Source organism: Capsicum annuum, chromosome 10 (assembly GCF_002878395.1).
Source record: "Capsicum annuum cultivar UCD-10X-F1 chromosome 10, UCD10Xv1.1, whole genome shotgun sequence".
Taxonomy (NCBI): domain Eukaryota; kingdom Viridiplantae; phylum Streptophyta; class Magnoliopsida; order Solanales; family Solanaceae; genus Capsicum; species Capsicum annuum.
Window position 1 is genome coordinate 566,547 of NC_061120.1, and position 23,808 is coordinate 590,354.

The 23,808-nt window shown below is 36.0% G+C and overlaps 1 protein-coding gene across 2 annotated transcripts in view; it reads right to left on the reverse strand.

Moving 5' to 3' along the window:
* Positions 1-214: 214 nt before the first annotated feature.
* LOC107845291 (protein FORGETTER 1) overlaps positions 215-23,808 on the reverse strand; it is a 48,871-nt gene continuing 25,277 nt past the window's right edge. Inside the window, exons 24-32 of one of the 2 annotated variants that reach the window (XM_016689524.2) lie at positions 17,139-17,250; positions 16,940-17,063; positions 16,794-16,871; positions 16,599-16,717; positions 14,283-14,336; positions 14,049-14,151; positions 11,727-11,855; positions 4,320-4,431; positions 215-717 (exon numbers count right to left, since the gene is read on the reverse strand). In XM_016689524.2, coding sequence (XP_016545010.1) covers positions 686-717; positions 4,320-4,431; positions 11,727-11,855; positions 14,049-14,151; positions 14,283-14,336; positions 16,599-16,717; positions 16,794-16,871; positions 16,940-17,063; positions 17,139-17,250 — 863 coding nt within the window. In that variant the 3' untranslated portion in view covers positions 215-685. Of the gene's footprint in view, positions 718-4,319; positions 4,432-11,726; positions 11,856-14,048; positions 14,152-14,282; positions 14,337-16,579; positions 16,718-16,793; positions 16,872-16,939; positions 17,064-17,138; positions 17,251-23,808 lie in introns of those variants that run through there. The other variant, XR_007046022.1, reaches the window with a different exon arrangement.

Genomic DNA, 23,808 nt, shown 5'->3' on the forward strand with positions numbered 1-23,808 from the left:
TTTCATGCATTAGCCAAGCCAATGAATTTCAGGGATACGTGCAACGACCTAGTGAACTTGCCTCTACTGGATCGACTCCACTTGGCGCCCAACATAGTTGGTTAGTCATTTTTGGAAAATTCACGGATTAATACAAGGAAAGCAGACTGAATTTGAATTCTGTCTCTACAAGACCCACATCACTTTTTTGGAGTACTGGGTACACGGCCAAGAATTAAAGATTACTTCGATTTTTCGTGTATTAGTCCATGAATTTCTAAAATACAATCAATGGATTCTATTTGACTCCAAATTTTATGAATCCATTCGAAATGACCTAGTGAACAATATCACTTTTCCATGTTCGCCTCGCTTTTTTGGAGTCAAAACGAACTGGGAGATAACTGTATTGAATTCTAAATTGAAGGCGAGATACTCAACGGTGGCAGAACTTCCAGCAAACACAACTGCCCAATGATTTCATTTACAAGGAATTGATATCCCCAAAAAAATGATGCAAAAAGAATTTTGACGCTACGAGGGCGCTCGATTCCATGGACCTTGTAACTAAGACTGCTTCTCTTCCACAATAAAATGCAGGTACTAGCTTCTTTCTGAAAGTGTATTAAGACAACTGCACTTGCCAGGCTATTCCGGAAACTTTTGCAATCTTAGATTTTTGACACAAAACTTAATTGCACTTCTTTCATTCGTCAACATCTTGTACCCATGCCAAATCTGCCAACAAAAGTTCAACACAAATCGTATCTTTAACTAATAAAGAAATATCATTCACAAAATATAACAGTTATCAATATCGTCTTAAAAGAAAAGGACATCATCTCTTATTTATCAAAACCTTTATTCAGAGATAGAAAACTGGAGACCCCACTATAACATGAGAATTTGTCCCACTATCTCCACATAAGAGTCCATTTGAAGCACAAGAGATATGGGCCCGTGTCCAAGCATTTGCCAACGACAAAGCACCTAGCACAGATGGTTTCTCAATGGCCTTTTTCAAACATTGTTGGGAAGTAGTGCACACTTAAGTCATTGCCACTATCCAAAACTTCCATGAAAGAGGCATATTTGAAAGAAGCTTCAATGCTATATGTAGCCTTGATGCCCACGAAAGTGGAAGCCAAAGAATTGGAAGATTTCAAGCCTATTAGTCTTATAGGCAGAATTTACAAGATCATCCCAAAGTTGTTGATTGAGAGACTCAAAAAGTGATGCACGAGCTGGTGGATGATAAAAAAAAAGGGCCTTTATAAAGGGGAGACAAATGATGGATGCCATTCTTATAGTCAATGAATGTGCTGATTCAAGATTAAAAGACAGAACCTGGTATCCTTTACAAACTAGATATACAAAAGGCTTTTGACCACCTAAATTGGAATTTCCTACTCATAACTTTAATGAAAATGGGTTTTGGAGAAAAATGGGTAAGCTGGATCCACTATTGCATCAGCACCATCAAGTTCTCAGTCCTAGTCAACGGCTCACCAGCTGGATTCTTTTTTTCTGAAAGAACAGGGAAATGGCATCCACTATCCCTTTTTTTGTTCATCATTGCCATGGAGAGTTTAAATGATATGGTGAAAACTGCTCAATCAAACAGCTGGATAACAGGTTTAAGAGTAGATTCAAGGGCTGTCAATAACCTTGAAATCACTCATTTATAATATGCTGATGATACATTAATTTTCTGCGGAACTGACAGAGGACAGAATTTTTAGGCTGATTTTCATTCTATTTGAGGCTATATCTGGGCTCCACATTAATTGCAGTAAGAAGTCCCTGACTCAAAAGTATGATACGGAGTAAGTTTATGGAGGTCAATCAGAAATCTGGGGGCAAAATTCACAAGTGCAGTCATCAAGTGAGCAACGGATTGAAAACATCTTTCTGGTCAGACAATTGGTGAGGCCAACATCCACTAAAACGACTCTTCCCGCTTATCTTCAGCCTGAACCAACAACAAGATGCCACAGTAGGAGAAGTCTGGGATGCTCGTGATTGGAACCGGAACTTCAGAAGACACCTTAATGATTGGAAGATAGATAACGTGGCATAATTCTATAACACCCTCAATCTATTCAAGGGCCCCTCCTCTCAGGAAGACACTCTTACATGTCAAGTGGATAAACAAGGGAGATTTTCAGTCAGGTCATCTTACAAGGAATTTAATCATTCTAACAACCAAATTTGTTGGCCTTGGAAACTAGTCAATTGGAAACCAAATTCTCAGGAAGTGGCTTGTCCACTTGGCCTGTAGCCAGGAAAGCGGTTCTAACTCATAAAGGAATTAAGAAAAGGGGTTTCACCTAAGCTCTAGATGTTATATGTGTGGAGAAGAATCATAGAAAACCAACCATCTTTTAAACTACAAGTTAACTATAAAGCTTTGGAGGATTTTCCTTAATTTAAAAGGGATCATGTGGGTGATGCCAAGAGATACACTTGGAAGTGTTGGAGCGCTGGAACAAATATAGCACTCACTCAGAACAAAAAGAAAGATGAAAGATTGTCCTTGCTTGCATTTGGTGGGCAGTTTGAAAAGAGAGAAATCAAAGGTGTCTTGAAGACAACTATATCTCTATCCAGAAACTGAAGATGAAGTGTCTAGCCCTTTTCTATTTTTGGTGTAAACATGAATACATGGAAAAAATAGAATTTTTATTGATGTTCTAGGATCTCTGTAAGTAGGTTATAGCTTAGTACATCTTCCTATATTCCCTTATAAGCATGGACGACTGCAGCTTTTATGCAGCAAATGGTTATACAAAAAATGTTACCTTCTCAAAAAAAAATCGTCTAAATCGCAAGGTGACCAGACAAGTGAAGTATGGATTTCACTGAATCATTCACTATAGCACTCTGAATTTACAAATTAAACATTACTATTGCGAGATGTGTCACCTGGGAAATCCGGAAACTAGAGTTGTCGCCCATCAATATGGGTCAAGCCTGTTGGGCTGGTCTAAACTGTAATTTAATAGGGTTGGTCTAAGATTTTTGCAGCCCATTGAAGAGCAGGGTTTTTTAGCCTGTATATGGGTTGGGCCGCTCGTGGGCCAAACAAAACATAATTAATTAATATAAAAATAAAACAGAGTACTAAAGATGTCTAAACTTAAAGTCTACTTAAACCATCGAAAATCTGTAAATATTAATTATGCTAATATAATCAAAATCCTAAATTATTTAAATAAACACTATTTACTATTTAGGATTTGATCGCTTTCACTCTCGACAAGGGAAAACGTCTTCTCCTTTGTAGCGCAGACCTTAGTCATTGCAATCTCATTAGTTTAACCTATCATTCTATTTAGCTAGTCTTATTGTTAATCATTAATTGTTGAGTTTGCTTATAAATATATCTATTTGGTTCGAACCATATCATGTCAAATGTTATTAAGTTACGTAGAATATTAGGATACTTTTGTGAATTTGAAACTTGATTAGCATGTAGTAACACCATGTAATATTGTCTTTGTAAATATTTATTTTAAACATTTTAAAATTTAAATTAAAAAATTTACAAAAGAAATATTTTTTTTAAAAAAAGTGGGTTGGCCAATCAAGGCCCGCAGCTCACAGAGTGATGGGTTGAGCTTGCTACTTCCTGGCCCAGTATCTTGATGGGCTGGACGGCCTGGCCCGACATGTTTCAAAGCCCATGTGGGCTAGCCTTGATGGGCTGGGCCAGTCCATATTGACGGCTCTATTGGAAACCATTTTGTAATCCACTTTATTATTGTGTTTATACAGTATTCTCTTAAATCTTCTACCTTAGAAACAAACATGACAGATACGAACACGTACAAATGATGGTTCCGACAAGAAATATTTGGTCCGGAATCCAGAAAGATAAAATGACAGACTAATGGAACTTTTCTAATTAAATGCCAATAGACGTGAGATAATTAGAGGTTTTTAAAAATTAGACCTTGGGACTAACTCAACCCCAAAATGTAGCTTGTAAGGTGATGATTACCCAAAATCATGTAAGACAGACAACACTTGCCTTGCCCATGTATGCCAACTAGAGCATAGATAAGATAACATGGAGCGCAACATTGGGAAACACAATAACATGGATGGACCTTACTCCAATACTGTGGTAAGAAATAGACCTTGGACTAACTCAATCCAAAAAGATGGATACTGAAGTACGGATTACCCAAAACCATTCAGGAGATAAATAAACCATCCCTGACCCAATGTCGGACAGTTGACAAAAGGAATCAAAACCCTCAAGTTGGTTGTGTGGCCCATTACTTAATGTATGAAGACAACTATAAAATTCTAAAGTAGAGAATAAAGAATATAACCTTGAAGCACCGCTTCTACTGCTGCATTTGGAATAAGCAACCCTACAATCCGTTGATTGTCAGTAGTTGTTACAATCTGTACAATGCGAATTCTTCGATGGCTTTGGCGAGCCTGTATCCCACAATAATTAAAACCAATAAATCATTGAGTTTGGTGCAACGACACTTTGAAAAATACATATCTTTCTCAGTGCAAGAAATAAAGCACAGACTATCTTAAGCAAAATTTCAATTGCATCGAGAAATCTTGAAATCTTAGATTGAGCTCGCTCACTCTAAACCTACAAACTCCCTATTAGTGTGGAAATAATGTACTGCTATTTGACAGTTAAAATACTGTAGTTGAACCTTGATACTCAACTCAATTTACAGGCAAGTGTTTCCAGCCAAAAACTGGCACAAATCACAATATGTTATGTTATCTAATCCATTGGTAACTTCAATTGTGCTAGTTTACATAATGAAAAATGGAAAAAGTCGGTCATGACCATCTATCTGCCTCACAAAGAAATGCATGTGCCAAAGGAAAAAACGAAGAGAAAAAACCCAGAACCTTCAGGTCAAAAGATAACCATTTAAAATGAATCTGCCACAACATCTATGAAAACAGTAGGGATGGAGGCATTATCATGTTGGTGTGGGGTAGCTAGAAATTGTTTGTTGGCTGTAAGATAAAAAATACACAATTACAAACAACATAAGAGCTTCATAGTTGACTATAATGTTGGGACACAAGGACTGAGATAATGACTGGGAAATATGGTTATTGAATAAGTATGAGAGGTTGGGTAGAAACCCAGATTCAAGTTGGATCAGTGGACAGAGGACATAAAAATACAGAGGGCAGTTTCAGTGGAATCCTATTGGTTGAATAGCAGCCACCCTATTGGTTGAATACTGAATAGCAGCCGGGAAAGTATTAGTGACGCTGAACAGGAATCAATATTCATAAAGTAGCCTTACACTTTGTGCTAACTGATGCCACATGAGTGGTTAGAGGGAAGAGACTGACACACATGTTTCTTCACTGCACAATGGCTAGTCAATTGAGGAATACTTTCCTTAACCTCTGAGAGCTCCACTTGACTGTTCCTAACAGTGGCCAGATGTTCCAAAATGTGGAAAGGAAATCCAGTACCAAGGGAACTACGGAAATTGTAGAAAGTTGTTACTCTCTGCTTTTGGTTGGACATTATTAAATGAGCGAAAAGAAGATGTTTCATGCAAACATCTTAGTGGTGGATTCTAGGAGAAAGCAAGGACTACTATGTGTTTTGCAAACTTGACCTTGAAAAGGCATACAATCATGTGAATTGGAATTTCTTAGATTCCATTATGCTTCAAATGGGCTTTGAGGAAAAGTGGAGGAAATGGATCTACTTTTGCATTTCTTCTGTGAGATTTTGTGTTGGTGAATGGTAATCCATGCGGGTTTTTTGGGAGCTCGAGGGGTTTGCGACAAGGAGACCCTCTATCTCCAATGTTCCCTGAGCAAGATGATGGATAAAACTGTTTTGGGAAGCTACTTGAAAGGTTTTCAGTGTCTCATTTGTTGTTCGCGGATGATATCTTAGTATTTTGTGATGCACTTGTGGCCCAACTAGATTGTCCAGGCCAAATACTCACTTGGTATCAGGCGGTGTCAGGACTTAAAATCAATTTGAGGAAATGCGAGATATATCCAGTGGGGAGGAGAATGATATTGGATCACTTGCTAGAGTTTTGAATTGTAGGGTTGGGGATCTTCTGACCACATACCTTGGAGTTCTATTAGGTGCTTCACACATGGATCACATTATGTGGAAACCAGTCATTCAGAGGGTCGAGAATAGACTCGCAGGGTGGCGGAAAAGATATTTATCCAAGGGTGGGAAGAGTGCTTATGAAGAGCACACTTTCTAGCATCCCCACCTACTACTTGTCTTTGTTTCTTTCTCCAACTCTGGTCATTGAAAAGTTTGAAAAGATTCATAGAGATTTCCTTTGGGATGCGGCGGATGGGGCGAAGAAGTTTCATTTGGTGCGTGGGAGGTTGTCACATCTCCCAAAATATGGGGAGGTTTGGGAGTTAAAGATTTAAAAATCTTCAAGAAATCTTTATTGGCAAACGGATATGGCGGTTCAGGATGGGGGGATGGGGAGGTGATAGGTGATAAATATGGGATTAAGGATGGGGATTGGAAAACTAGAGATATTGTTTTGCCTTTCGGGAGTGATTTATGGAGAAATATTATGAAGGGGTGAGATTATTTTGTAGAAAATATCTCATTCAAGGTTGGAGATGGGAGAGTAAATTTTTGGGTGCATAAATGGTGTGGGAATATAATTTTGAAAGATGAATTAAAGAGTTTGTATAAGATAGTCAACAAGACTTGATAATTCAACAGAAGACTACAAGGTGGAGAGACATTTTGGGATGTGAGATTTAGAAGAGATTTTGAGGACTGGGAAGTGAGAGTTTCAAAGATCGATAGACTTACTCCACAGGCAAATCAATCTGGTGGATAATTCTGATGTGTGGTTGTGGCATCTTGGAAGTCATGGAGCGTTCTATCTGAAGTCTTTCTATGAGAAAATCTATTTATTATTAAAAGGAGAGGATAAAGGCCTTACATTAAGCCAAGTGGCAGCCCAAGAATAAGCCCACTTGGTATTTTAGGACAAAAAATATAGTTAGGTTACTTGTTAGTTACCACTAATTTTTAAATTTATTATAAATATTTTTTAAATAAATTTAATTTTTCACTGACAGGTTAATGTAGCCAGTTTTTTGAAATTTCATACTTTAATTAACCAATTAACTATTTACTAACGACTGATTTCTTTAAATAATGTTTCATAATTGCCTGGCTTTACAGAAAAATTATTTCAAATGTTTTTCTTTTAAAAATAATTTAAAATATTTTACTTTTTTATTCATTATCCTCATCCACATCCTATTAATTTGCAAGTTGGAATTCAAAGTAAAATATTATTATTACAAAGTATTGAAGTAAATGAAAAGATTTTATCATATTCAAGCTGTGTAATATTGCAATTTGCATTATTGATTCCTACAAAAATTATTTTTCTTGTGGGTTCATTTACCCTTTTGTATCAAAAAAGAAAAAAAACTTATCTAATCTCATAAGCGTTTTTTACAACTTCTCACATTACAGTTAACATTTTGAATTGGAAACTGTTATGTGATTTACATTATCCATAACTTAAATGTGGCGCAGCAGTTCAAATCAAATGGGTTACTTCATGCAAATAAAATTTTCTACTCTTTAAGTTCAACTAATCAAACTGTTTAGATGCATATTATTGAAATTCTGCAATTCACTTACTGCAAAGCATCTAATTTGCTTCTACTACCAAGACACCGGCAATCTCCATTTTCAGCAGATTCGATTGGTAACCTTTCTCCATCTATGAATCTATATAAATGTATTTATATATCAAGAACCCTACTATCGAAAAAAAAAAAAAATTGATTTACAAACCAAATTCTTAATGCGTCTTTGGGAATTAGTTCTTAATTATGAATGTTCAATTCATTCTGTGAGATTTCTCGATGATTTGTCTATACTTTTGAAGCAGAAGCACATTTGTTTGTCGTGCTAATGTGTATACGACAACTACACTATTTTTGCTCGACTAATTTGCCATCGGCAGAAAAGGTTAGTATCCCACTTTGACTCTGACATTAAACACTATGTTTTAACTCTTAATTACATTAACTATTGTGTGTTATAAGAAGATATTTTTGATAGATATATCTATGATGGTCATATTCAATCATCATGTGATTTCAATCATGATTTCATCTCACATGGCCAAACGGCCCAAAGTAACTTTGAAGCCTGAAAAAATAGCAAAAGTCATTGTCCTAATTTCGCCAAATTATATTGCAATCCAAACATTGTGAATGAGAGAAAAGTGACATTTTAATCAACAAAATATTACATTTTCTTGCTTGCTTACATATGGAAATGAAATTGTCATGTGTTTGCATTATATCAGTAACCAAAAATATTAAATTTGTCAACGATTAAAAAAGTTATTGAACTACTGATGACATGTAAATAAAGGCAACCACAACACCTTTATAATACATTTTTGCAGGTAAAATGGCACAATTAACTATAGTTGGTTAATTGAACTCTATTCATGCTTAGGGCAATTTGGCCAATATTCAACTTTTGTATTGAAGATTTCAAGTATCATATTAGTTTTCTATAATGGATGGGGATCTACATAAATTTTTTAGATTAAGTTATCATATGATATTCCCATTGGTTCTTTTTTTTTTAGGGGCTTATCACATTCACATGCATCCATGCAGCAAATTTTAACTTATACAGGCATCGATAGGCATATTGATACAATTGCTACCTTAATTTGCTCTATTTATTTTTTAAAGTTGTCTGCCTATATGGTTGAGTTTCAATCACTACCTCGCTGCGAAAATATCAGGTTTATATTTTTTTAATGAATAAGAACAATCACCTCAACTTCACTTGCTAAAATATAGAATTTGCTTTCTTACAAGTTCTTATTGTATCTGCATTTTCAGTAAAAAAGACCACCATAATATGTGGCTAGATTGTATTTATGCTACCATCACTACCTGCAAATGCTACCGGTAATGTGACGGATGGAATATTTGTCCTATATTCTAACGATGTTCAACTCAAACGCCCATCTTATCATATATCTCAAAATTATGGTGCGATCTATCTTAGAATTTTTATTATTTGGTTTCTTACACTTTAATTATATTAGAATTTCGACTGGCACAAATATGTATCCCTCCCATATTACCTTCAAGATTTTTACAATCAACCTGTTAAATATGTTCTCAAAGTTATCACACACACACTTTTTTCACGAGAACATATCAATTCTAATGACATTTTATAGTTTTTGTGACCTTACATTCTCTTTCTTTTTCAGGTATCCCAGGTTTTCAGCTTCATACAATCTATAAACTCTTAAAGGAAGCAAATGAAAAACAATAACAGGTATGCAAATATTCTCTTGCATTAAAATGGGTTGAAACGATGCGCTAAAGGAGATAGTGAAACTAACCCTCTAGCTAAAGTCAATCCTCCATTTCTCAATTATTATGTTGATTTTGAAGAATGGTTGCTGCAGTAGATCTTAAAATGATATCTATGTTCAATATATAATAGATAGTGTACAAAATGTGATATTTATAAACCTCTCGCTTGATTTCGTTATGGCAAATGTGAAATGTTGACTATTCTCTACTTTGTCCTTTAAGCGTAACTATGACAATCATCTACTAAAAATTCACAACCTGCAATTCAGAGCCTTTTTTTGTCATCTTATAGGAGTAGCTAATAAGTGGCATATGCTTAACTACTTCAAAATGCATGCAAGTCACATTGCATTTGTTTTGAAAAAAAAAAAAAAAAAATTCAAGCCTGTCATGCAGAGTAGGGGAAAAACATAGGAAAATCCTGAGAGAAATAAATGAGGGACAAGGATTAAGTATGTTCAAACTGCTACTAAGGAGTATCTTAAGAAACCTTTCCACTTCTTGGTGAAGCTTGAGCGATTTTAAGGTACCTTACTCACTGCTTGAGGTTGATGATGAAGATGTACCTATGAGATGATTTATATGGCAAATTTTGAACTCATCTATTCAGTTTATCGTCTAATTTTTCATGAATGATCATGTTCTGTAAGCATCACTATTAATCCATGACCATCACCTGTTGTAAATCCGCAAGATGCAACTCAGTTTATAGAGCATGCTTTGCCTAATCCTAGACCTTATAAATGGTAAATGCTTAATTCCTTCAAAATGCATGCAAGTTACATTCCATTTGTTTTGTAAAATCAAGCCTCTCTTGCATAACAGATGAAAAACAGAGGAAAAGCCCAAAGAAAAACAAGGGAGGGACAAGGATTAACTATGTTCAAACTGTTGCGAAGGAGTATTCTGAGAAAGCTTTCCGTGAGTTTCTTGAGGAACCTTTATGCCTTCTGGTTTATTTACTATGTCTTACCCTATGCCTTCAGGTTTATTTTCAATATGTTGATATGTCATCTTACTAAAATTTTGAGTTAAATACACAGGAATATCGCAAGGCTTTAGCTAAGGCAACTTGAAGTTCTTTATCTTTATTTAATCGTTTAATGTTTTTGTTCTTATTTTATTAACGCATAATATTTTTAATGATTAATTTCTTTTGTTCGCGCATAGCGCGGGTACATTACTAGTTTTGCTTAGAGAAGAGGTTGAGTTCCCATGTAATGCTATATGGACTCCAAGTGTCCCGAGGAGGTATGTTTTTTTACTTGGCTAGCCACTAGAGGGGTGATTTTGACAGCGAAAAATCTTAGAAAGCGGAAGGTTGTCTGCGTTAGTTGGTGCTTCATGTGCAAGGAGACGGGCAAGGACATGAATCACCTTCTTCTACATTGCAGACTTACCATGAGATTATGGTGGGATATGTTTAGGTGGTTTCGCACTTCTTTTGTAATGCCAAGAACTATGAAAGATCTGATGCTTATTTGGAAGAGTAGGAGAGGAAGGAGAAGACGAAGGGCATAGAACATGGTTCCAATTGCATTAATGTGGGTAGTTTGGGGGGAGAGAAATAAGAGAGCTTTTGAAGGTGTAGAGTCGAGTTTCTTGCAATTGAGGATTAGCCTCCACACCCTTATTTTCTTTTGGTGTAAACAAAAAGTTCCTTGTTGCTTAGAGGATTGGAAGGAGTTTGTAGAGAATCATATCATGTAGGGTCTTGATCTTCTGGTATAACCTGTGCATACGGCCCTTTTGGTCATGATTATGAATGAAAATACTTTTACTTCATCAAAAACAAAAAGGAGGTTTCAGTGGACATGCAACAAATTCTAGTAGCCGTAAGAGAAGATGTTCAGAGACGTTTTTTCTGAGCAGATGTCATTTTTTAAACTAGTCTAGTAAATCTCCCACCTTTTTGAGATCCTAGTAGCCGAAGGTGCTCTAGATTAATGCACAAAATGGCGAAACAAGGATAATCAAAGTAGTATGGCTTGAAATCAAAATTTAAACAAATGAAAAAGATCAATTAATTCATCACAAAAAGAGAATGATTCTGAGCTCAATTCATTATTTTATTTTATTTTTTTATCAAGTAAAACATTTCATTGATAATAACAAGGCCATCTTGGACTCTATTCATTATGAACTTTCTTTATCTTCAGACTTTCTCCGTCTCTTGAATAGCACGAGATACTCTTATTTTTTGCATATTCCTAGTCAAATTAGCATTAATGGATTGATAGTCATCCTGAAGCCAAAGATGAGTTAATCTTTTTGGCTTTCTTAGCTCATGTACCACAAATGTGGCACATCTCCCAGTATGAAAATGATATTAGATAACAAATGAGAGAAGAATATCTTACTTGCTTAGAGAGCGCCTTCTCAACAGTTCCCCACACAGGAAGTATAAGCCCACCTAACACATTCACTTCTTGTAATCTTCTACCAACTGTGCAGAAACTGCCTAGCTTACAATTTGGGCCATGCATGCACTGCAGATAAAACCCAGAGTGAGCTCTGAAAGCATTTGAAGCTTAAAAAAAAAAAAAAGAAAAAGAAAAAAAAAAGAAACAGAAACAACAAATGCCCAAATACTACACTGGTATTTCATTATCAGTAATCAGGAAAGGCCCCTCTATGAGTTTTCCTTTTAGTGGGTGAGAAACTACGAAAGGTGATCCCCTTGTTTTCTTTTCTATGAATCCTAGCTGGAATCGACATTTTCATATAGAAAGTACAAGTTTGCTTCACTTCCATTTGTCCAAGCCTTGGTGGACAGAATTACCCAGCACCTGTGATGGTGGGAGAAAGCAGAGAGCCGAGGTGAGAGCAAGTTGCTCAGACACCACGGTTATCCAAAAAAAAAAGAGGACTACAAGTTGCTTCACATCAAATTGCTCTTATTTTATATTATTATCTATTTACAATCAAATAAAGGTAGAGTAGAAACACATTGAAAGCAGGGATGCATCTATTCAAACCCAGATATACGAGCTATATACAAAATCTATACACTAAAACCTAAAAAAATATTCCAGCTCAATCCACATCCTACCAAATACTCTCAGCAATCACAAATAAAAAGCTACTTAGCAAGGTTAATCTTTTATTCAGCAGTTTACATCAGTCTTTCGTCCACTTCTAATAAATCATAGTTAAAGATGCATTCAAGCCTTTGAGTTCTCTCAATGCATCAATATATTTAAAGATGCATTATGTCAGAAAGGAAGAAGAGAACGAAGCAATTTATACTGCTCCATTTTACCCAGGTCTCTTTCCTATAAGATGAACTGGCCCATATCAGGGCAGCAAAACTTGGAAGTTGAATGGGACTTTCAAAGGGACTTTTATTTTTTATTTTTATTTTTTTTGAGAAGGTAACGGTTGTATGTATTAAGCACGAATCAGTACATAGGTTGTACTGAAACCATATATACATGTGAGCAAAAGAAAGCAGATCAGGTCTACCATCCTAACAAGAACCTAAAGTGTCTAGGATAGATATAGTATCTTCTAAATAGACCTGATTGCACCAAAACCAAAACAACGGAATACAATAAGTTTGATCTTCTGTACTGTATTGCTACTGTTATCGAAACATCTAGAATTTCTTTCTCTCCAAATTGTCCACCAGATGCAAGCAGGTATCATCCTCCATCTGCTTATGTCATTACTGGTTAGTGATGTTGCAGTGAAGAAATGAATGGCCAACTGTTTCCGCCTTTTTTACACATAAGAAACATCTAGAACAAGGAATCCACTTTCTCTTGATTAAATTTTTCTGTGTGAGCACCGCTTCCTTTGCCAATAACCATGAGAAACAAACAACCTTATATGGTACTTTACTCTTCCATATATGTTTCCAGGGCCAGTTGGTGATTGGGATTCTGGGCTGGTTCAACATTTTATAGGCTGCATTAACACTGAACTTCCCACGACTATTTCCCTGCCATTTCAGCGTGTCATCTCCACTCCGGGTTCCTATGAATTTCTCCGGCTGCTTGTGAAATTCTATTATACTGTTCACCTCCCAGTCGTTCATCCAACCTTGAGGGGACCACATTTTAGCTATAGATCTCTATTGGTGTTGAGCTAGAGCAAAAATATCAGCAAATAAGACTTTTAAGGTTCCATTTCCCAACCAGTTATCATTCCCGAATGAAGCTTTGCTACCATTTTGTACTTTGATAGAGACTTTACAGTTAAGTGCTGGCCATAGTACTCTGATAGACCTCCAAAGGCTAACACCATAAGCTGAGTTAACTGGCTTTGTCATCCAGTTATCTTCCACTTCATACTTAGCTTTGATCACCTTGCTCCTTAAGGTTTCAGGATCTTGAGAATATCTCCATAACCACTTCAATCTGAGTGCTTTGCTATGATTCTTCAAATTTCTAATTCCCAGTCCACCTTGAGCCTTGCTAAGAATTACTCCTTTCCACTTTGCTAGATGATACATGCTCTTAGATGACCAATCTCAAAAAGTTGTGGAGAGAAGATTTAGAGTAGGGATTAACGAATTAATTTATACGTGAAATTAGGATGCAGAAAAAAAAACCTGAGAATGCATATTCTATGATCCTGATAAAGACCATATGTCCTATCACATAAAAAATCAAAGAAGCTGCCCCAATACACTTTTCATCAGGGTACTTTGCAAGAATTATGATCATAGAGAATTTTACCTGTTTCAATGAAACTTCGTATTCATCTTCCCATCCATGACGAGCCTTTTCTAAGGATGATAGTTTCCGGTACTTGTCTTTCAATTCTATGAGGGGCATCTCCCTAAACAACGAGAAGTACTAAGTAAGGCATACACAAGGAAGGGGAAGATAGGGTAGGGTGCAAAGCATGAAGCAGTCAATTTGTAAAAGGAAGAAGGTAACCTAAAGCGTAAAATTAAAAGCCTTTCGTACCTAAGGGCCTCTCCAACAGTAGGACGAAATACCATATACATTCCTGAAGCAGAACTGCAACAACAACGAAACAGAAAGATCAAATCATGAGCATTTGGACAAAGGCACTTATATCAATAAAATTAACATTGCATGCTTAAAAGAACCCCACTACCGTTCTAAATTAACATTGTAGCCAAGGGTCTATCGGAAACAATTTCTCTACTTCTTCAAAGGTAGTGGTATGGACTGCATACATTTTACCCTCCCTAGACCCCACTATGTGGGAATACACTAGATATGTTGATGTTGATGTTGATGTTGTTGTTGTTGCATGCTTAAAAGAACTCCAAATTCAAAATTTAAGAACAAAAAATCCAATTACAGGCGACCTAGACCATGCATGAGCCTGCACTTACTTGGAACCAATATGTGGAAAAGTATTCAAAGATAAATCCTCTAGTTTACACCAAAATGCCACCAAACATAAGCGTCTATCGAGAATAAAGAAGTTTGATTTGTAGTCCCCGTGTTTTGTGGTAACATCTTGTCTATAACTCTACTAGTGGAACCAAATCTATCCCTCCTAGAAATTTTTATTTCAAAGATCTTCACACACAATAACAATATCTTATGAAAGAAAGAAAGCATCCCCAGCGTGTCAGAGGTTCCTCTTTGGCATGACCCAATTAAGCCCAGACACACAAAAGAACTAAGCTCAATGTTGTCTAGCCCCCGGAGTAAGAAAATGAATTTGTAAAGTTAAAGGGTTATCTTTTGTTTTTTATGAATTTTTTGCATACCCATCGCCCACGAGGTCTATTGATTAGTTGATTGGATGCACTCGTTGAGAACCATATTTTCTCTTCTCATTTGAATGCTTTGTATAATGAGGCTTTCCCATTAAATTCTTTCTTCATCAAAGTAATAATTAATAACATACAAATTAGATAAAATTCTAAATGGGGATACGAGATGAGATTGGAAGATGCCCAATAATGTTTAACATAGATGAATGTTGTTGTATGCGAAGGCTAAAATAGATATAAAATAAATTAAAGATGGGACACGATTACAATGATCACATACAATAACAGACATAAGCAGCAAGAATAGTGGCTAAAATGAGAAGATAGCAAGACATAAATTAGTTGTCCTACACGGAATATGATTATGTAAGGTCTTAAAATTAGATGAGGTAAACAAAAAATCACATGGAGAGAAGTTGTCGGAAAGAACTAGACCCCCTCCAAATAAATGTGTACTCAGCTAAAAAAAAAAAGGATCTATAGATGATCTAACAACTAGTTGGGATCAAACTGGTTACCTGTGTAGCATATAGTGAGATATACAAAATCCTAAAGTTATCCTAGAGGGAAATCCTGTGCACTAAACTCCCGCTATGCACGAGCAAATGGACTTGGATAGAGAGGAAAGGATATAAGTCATTCATATAGACCATTTGATTTGGGATTGGAATTTGTTGATTGTGTTAATCAATTAGCATGATTTAAGGAGACTTTATTTTTCCTTTTTCAAGTGTAAATACATGAATAGAATATTTTCTTTTATTGTAGTTCATTGTCCTTCCATAATTAGTTAGGATTCACTTTTTTACACATACCCTTCTCATGGAAAGTAGAGACATTGAATACAAGTCAGTCTTTTCTTCTTTCTTTCTCAAATTCTACACTAATGAAGCTAACATCTTGTCAGGGTACTAATTCCTTACAAAATCTAGCAAGAGTAATCAATGTCTTAACATAATTATTTGCAAGTCACCTAGAACTATGAATGATTCCTACTTTGCAAGCCAAACAATATTTCACCCATAAGCAATGATATTCAAGTCACCTAGAAATAAGAATGATTCCTACTTTGCAAGCCAAACAATATTTCACCCATAAGCAATGATATTAGGAGTCAAAGACAAAACATGATGGACTCGTCAAAGGACTTCGTAAAGGAACTCTGCAGTAACCTACGCATCACATGGGAGAACATAATGTCATACGGAGATTTTATTTTTCCTTTTCCTAGCACAATTATAAGGATAGAATATTTCATTTTATTGATTGTCTTCCCAATATTAGTTAGGATTCACTTGTATAAATACCGCTTCTCATTGGACGTACTGAAATACAATGAAGCCTTCTCTTCTATCTCAAATTCTACAGGCTTGAAAGGTAGTTGACTGATTGATCTAGACATAATTCATTGGTATGCAAAAGAAATACAATCTGGTGCATTAAACCAAGTTTAATTAGGTTGACTGCAATTGCAAACCAAACTGTCAACATACAGAAATAGAAAATTACCGACCAAGAATTTCCATACCCTTCAAATGCTAACAAAAAATGTCGTCTTCCCAACCATTCTCGTTTGGATTCATAGAATCCACTATTAGCTGAACTAGGCTCATCCCTTTGCTTCTCTTCTAGCAATGCAAGTGCACACTACAGGTACATAATAAAAAGTTACAAAGAAAAATTGGATGGTAACTATCTAATCAAGTTTATAATGGTAAGATACCTCCCACATCAGTCCACGGTCCAATGTAAAAGTGAACAATATGGTTGAAGCCCCGGACAAGTTGTCAACATGAACAGTCTGTAATATGTTGATGTCACCAACATGTTTTATGTAAGAACGCAAAGAGAAAATAGGAACAGTATAACCTTTGGTGTCCCTTGTAGTTCAACAGTGGTAGCTTTCATGTCAACAATCCCAGAGTCTAGATGTCCTTCAAGGCGTGCATTATGAACTAGAAGATCAAGAATGCTGACAAATAACTCAAATAGCCTGAGTTCAAAACAAACTTGTATTATTATAGACGTGGAGAACAAGCATCCATATTTAAATTGATAGAGAATGGACCTATTTTGGATTTCAGGTGGCAACCCCAAGAGCCTGTTAAGGAAACGTCCAACATCATGCATGTCTGAATCAACTATACGGCCAGAAAGCTTTCCAGAGTCCTTTCCATTACCTTAACAATCAGCAAAGCAAAGAGTGGACAAAGGCTGAGTTTGGGGATGAGAGGATAAACACGGATCTAGTAGCCACCAAACACAAACAAGTTTGACAATTTTTATTAAAAGTCAATTTTAGCTGCTTTCAACAAAGGACAAAAATTCTTGCTATCAAGTAAAGGAAACAAGAACAAACACCACTGACAATAAAGATGCATGAACGTATGCACAAGCATATGTGGGCATAGAAGATACAAATTCCTAGAAGCCTCGAGCAAAAGCCCTTCAAAATACAGAAAGCAAATTATAAGGGTCAATTTTTACGCATAAAAGAAAAAAAAAAAAAATCTAACACCAGCTAGGCAGACGGCTCATTGGCCTTCTATCAATATTATAAAACCTCAAAGAGGAAAGAATATGATCAGCACCACGAAAGGTTCTTAGTTGGGTGTTGGAGGAGAAAGGAATTCATACTACAACAACATACCCGGTGTATTTCCACATAGTGGAGCAAGGAATTCATACTAAATATATAAATACCATAAAGGACAGGTATGAAGAAGCTATCAGCGGTGTAACAGTAATAGCAAATACAAAGGACTTTTCCATCCCATGGGTTTACACTGAGGATCAACATTGAGCCCCCACGTGTTTACCTTTGTTATGGAAGTGCATGTGCACCAACAAAATATAAGAGGTCCCAAGGTGTATGTTATTTGTTGATCATATTGTGATTATTGACGAAACTAGTGAGAGTGTCAACCAAAACCTTGAATTATGATGGAACACTTTGGAGAATAACAGTGTGTTTGGATGGTTGTTAACTATTGTATTGTATTGTCTTGTTAGTTTAAATTCAATGTCTGTTTTGATTGTTACTTAATCTTTCTTGTATCATACCGTTAAAATCCATCATTAGGTAATGACAAAAAGTCCTAGTTTATGTAGCGACCTATTCGGTGTGACAGTGTCGATACCTAATATTTTTTTCCTCATTTTATCTTTACTTATTATTTAATGATCTTATTTATCTTTTATCCTACCTTTTTATAGTAGCCCTACTACGTATTCTACTTTTATTGTAGGTTTATCCTTCAAATTATTGATGTGTGAGATTACGCAACATCAGAAAACGATACATTCTATCCAAACATTGTATTCATTAAAACATGCACTATGATACAATACAACGCAGACCCCACTATGTGGAAATATATTGGGTATGTTGTTGGTGTTGGTGGTGGTGGTGGTGTTGTACTATGATACAATACAACACAACACGATATATTGTGAAACAATACGTAACATAATCCAAACAGGGTGTAAGGTTTCTGTACTGCAAGTTTAGTCAGCATAAGAAGAATGAGATTGAGGTGAGACTAAATGGGACTATGGTGCTTTTTCTGAATCAAGAAAATAGATTTTATTAATAATAACAAGGACAACTTGAACGTATACAAAAGGTATACCAAAAAACGAGAGAACTACACAATATGGTTCTTCTTAAAAGACACGCAATCCTCTATACAATCAAGAACTACATGGGTCCATCAAAAGAAAATAAGGGAAAAAAGATTATTTCTTTTAATAAAAGGGCAGGTCGGTAAACTAAAGTTCCCGCTATGCACAGGGTCCGAGAAGAAAAAACAGAGATTATTTCTTAATTGAGCAAAATTCATCTCCACCCTTTAAAAACCTCTTTTATGTCTCTCTCCAAATAACTCACATTAAGACAAGAGGAGTAACATTCCACGACTTGTGCCTTCTTCTCCTAGCTCCAATCGTCCAGTTGAACATCAACTCTTTCACAGATCCTGACAGATCCTGGCATTGCACGAGACGTCAAACTATCTAAAGATCACTCACCACAACCTCGTGGCTAACCTACAATGTAACAAAATATGCTCCACGTCCACACCTGTCTCCTACAAGGAAAGCATTAGCTTAGCTTATCAATAATACCCCCCGACGTTCTCTCCATCCTAGTGTTCTCTCTTTCTATAGTGCTCAACAATAAAATAATTCCACCACCACCACCTACCCCCCACTCTCCATTGCACATTATTGCCCAGACGACAACCCTCCACCACCGACGACCACATACGTTTTCCAGCCCCTCTGATTTTCTCCCTTTCTCTCCCTCTCTCTATTTTATTTTAATTGCACAATCGCCACCCATCAACAAGAATCCAGCGTTCCCATCCTGATGATCCACCTAACTTCGACAACCGGTGGACCAAGGGGTACATCAAACCTTGCCGAGTTTCGACAAATCTGCCCATAGTAGTTTTTTGTTCCCCTCGACCCCAAGTACGATCCACTATCCCCATTCTTTCTTTCCTTTTAACAAATTGCGCATCCATTCTTTTCTTTTCATAATAGATTGCTCAGCCCCTTATTGTTGTTTGATCGTTAACTAATTTCCTTAAATCTGATATTGGGTTCAGGAATTTATTGCTGCACCATTGTAAATATCACTGTGATTTGACGCCTACTTTGGTATCCTTGCTTCAATTTATTGATACTTTTATTTCCACCTTCAATTGCATGATATCACCATATAAATTGAAGTTTTTGATTTATAGTTTGCCTATTTTATGAATTATTTTTTGTGTTTTATTATGTAGATTATTGTCCACTTAATAATTTTACACTTGATTATTCTATAACCTATTAGTTTGCCTTTACTGTAGTGGCTTTGGTGAATTATGGTAGGCTAGGACCATGATTTTGGTTGGGGCCGGGGGCAAGGGGAAGGAGGAGTGAGTGGGTTAACGGTTCTTCTAGGCTGAGTGTGGGGCCTTCGAACATAGGGACAGAAGAAAAGGTGGGTTCTGGCGAGGAAAGAGTGTATGTACCCCTTAACTCTACCTCAAAGGTGAGGTAGTGAGCCTTTTCTGATAGACCGCCGGCTTCAGACAAAAATAGTCTGGAACAAGGCACAATGAAAGAACAATAGAAAATAAATAGTAGCAAAAACAACAGACAGTAGCAGAACAATACTGCAACAAAATAGTAGTACATAGTGGTCTGGAATGCGCTCGCATCGTCGCATAATGCGATGATGCGAGCCCCTCTCACTGCGTGTTGCTGGTGCGAGCCCTTATAGAAGCGGACGTATCATAGAGTAATGCAAAAAGCGAGCTGCTGCGAGCGCATCATGTTGATTTTATTCTTAGGGTCAATTTAAATTTAACAAAAAAAGTCTTTACATGTTGATTTTATTTTTAGGGTCAATTTTAAATTTAAAAAGAAGTCGCTTCATGATGATAATGAAGGAATACAAGATTTGGACAATCTTGATGAAGTAGATGAGCTTTAGAAGAACAAGAATTAGTTGTTTAAACATTATTAATTTAGATTTATTTTTTCTTCTTTATTCTGGTTTATTTTGCTACTTTGTTGAACTGTTTTGCTATTGTGGCAGGTGTTGTTTTGCTGGTCTGTTTTGCAGTAGGTATTTCGTTGATTAAACTTGTGATTTTGTTGTTTAATTTAGACTTCTTATATATTTTGTGTTTATTGTTGATTATTAGTTGTTGTGGCCTTCTCAGTTTTGTTTTACAGTTTGGATGCTCTATTTAGCCTTTTTTCCTTTTAAGGGTGTGTTTGGTATGAAGGAAAATGTTTTCCTAGAAAATGTTTTCTTGGAAAACAAGTTGATTTCTTACTTGTTTTCCTATGTTTGATTGGTAGATGAAAAATATTTTCCGGAGAATATTTTGTAGTGTTTGGTTGGTGAATGAAAAAATATTTTTCAAAAAATACATTTTAGTATTTATTTAAAGCGTAAAAATACATTTTAGAAAAATAATTTTTTATCTCAAAAAAATATTTTTTAGGGTGTGTTTGATATGAAAGAGGAAAAATATTTTCTAGAAAAATAAGTAGTTTCTTATTTATATTTGTGTGTTCGTTATGCAAATTGGATAAGCATATATTTTCTAAAAGTATTTGTATATATTTAACAAAAACAATGAGAACGAATATGATAAAAAGGGTGGGATAAGAAAAAACTTTTGAATTTAAAAAAAAAAAAAAAAATTGGTAACATTAAGTTTTGTTTTTGGGGAGAGGGGTGGGGTTGTCAAAATAGGTAGTAAGGGTGGTTAAGAAAAAAATGTAAAATACTTTTTTTAATAGGAATGGTACGGGGCGGGGTGGGGGATTGAGGGTCAGAGTAGGGATGGGTGATTTTGAGAGTTGTGTGAATATTTCAACTTAAGAGTGAGGTTGAAAGAGATTTTTGGAAAATGTTTTCGTTACTTTTTGAAGGAAAGTCATTTTCCTTAGATTTGAGAAAAATAAGCAGAATTTGAAAAACATTGTCCAAAACCTTTAAGCCAACCAAACATGAGAAAATTGGAAAACATTTTCCAGAAAATGTTTTCCTAAACACACCCTAAATTATGCTTCACTTCAATGATGCACATGCATCGCTTCATGCTTTGCAAATGCATGATGCGGAGCCTTGTCGCTTTTATCCACATCAAGCTTTGCTGAACAGTGGTAGTACAATCGAACTACACAAACAATAGATAGTAACAGAAATCGAAGACCAAGAAACTACAACAACATTCCTACAACTACTAGTAAGAGCAATAAGACAATGCACTGCTACCTACTAATCTCATATCCTAATTTGTATCTTCCCCACCTTCCTATCATGACCTCAGTAACTTAAAACTATGTCATATCATGTCTAATCACATTTCCCTAATACTTCTTCAGTCGACCTCAGTGTTATCAAAAGAAAAAACCAAAACAAAGCTCTAAGATTCGTTGGGGCTTTTAAGTGCAAAACATGAATAAATTATAGGCTTTACTGAAAAAAAAAAAAAAAAAAAAAGGCCAAGGGACAAAAAACACAAATATATATACATATGCATATATATATATAGGTGTGTGTGTCTGTGTGTTTAGTCCAGCATTAATAATTATAAGCATGAACGACAAATATATGAACAAAGAAATTGAAAAAAATTACGATAAAGTGAAATATCAATTGTTTAGTGTCGCCTCTTTAAAAGAGGCTCATTGGCAGGTAAGACTGGCAACGGGCAGGAACCAATATCGCCAGACCGGTTTGACCAGAACCAGTATCGAAACTGCCTTACCGAAATTGTCGTCGGAACCGGTGTTACTGGAACCAGAATACCGGAATTTTTGCTTCAAACGCACCGGTCCGTTGGTTACCGGTGTGGAACCGGTCCAGAACGAAACGACACCGGAGCTATACCGGAAGAGATGCCAGAGTTGGTAAGTTATGTACTGTTCTTGACAGTTTTTTTCTTTTTAATTTAAAATATATATATATATATATATATATATATATATATATATATAAAAGTTATATTAATAAGTTAATATAATATTAATAAGTTTAAGTTAAATTTATATAATAAGTTGCTATAATATTAATAAGTTTAAGTTATACTATTTAAGTTTAAGTTATTATCCAAAATTCCAATTCCAAAAATCCAAATGACAAAAATTTTAAAAAAATAATAATAGTAACAGTATTCCGTCTTCACGTCGCCGAACCGGAACCAGTCAACCGGAACCGGAACCGAAATTACCGGCATTTTTGGATGGTTCGCACGGCTACCGTATTCTGGACCATTGGGTATCGGTATACCGATACCAACCGGTACTGGAACGTCACCGGAAACGGAGTAAACAAACCGGAATGGAATTTTCCGGTTCTGTTCCCAGCCTTATTGGCATGGAAAAGTATGCCTTGGAAAATTGATGATGATGTTGAAGCGCATAAGTGAGGCGAAGCACTCAACATGTATTAAGCCTCGCTTTAGGGCTTAAGTGCACTTTAAGCATGCCTTTGATAACACAGGTCGACTTCTACCTCTCCCTATCTATCCAAAGCCAACCTCTCACACCTCTGCATTGGACATTTCCTCGTCACATGTCCAAACCATCTCAACCTCGCTTTCCGCATCTTGTCATCCCCAAAAGACACTCCCGCCGTGTCTCAAATATTCTCAATTTTAATCCCATCTCTCCTAGTAAACCCACACATCCAACGGAACATCCTCATCTCCGCCACTTCCATCTTCTAAATTAGAGAGTTCTTGATTGGCAAACACTCTGCCTCATATAACATAGATGGTCCAACCACCACTTTGTAGAACTTTCCTTCAAGTTTAGGTGGAACCTTCTTATTACATCAGACTCCGAATGCAAGCCTCCATTTCATGACATCCTCGTTGATCTCTCCATTTCCTCGAAGTAAATTAGAATAAGTGACAAATTATCTCTTGGTTTTTCAAACCGCACAAGTAAAACTGGACATTTAATTTTAGTATAGTAAACAAGTAAATGTCGACAGAATAAGTACAAGAAAGGGGACTAAACCTTACTTTACTAATCCAATAGAGGGCCGAAAAAACTACATATATAACAGGTAAATCCAATGAGCAAGTAGCCATTAAGTTCTTTATAAAATGGTTTAACAGGACATCCTTTACACTTCCTTTTTTTGCTTAAAGAAATTTCCAACAATCAAACACTTGATCGAGAGGCTGCGATAACTTAGATGACCCTGGTAAACTGCTTAT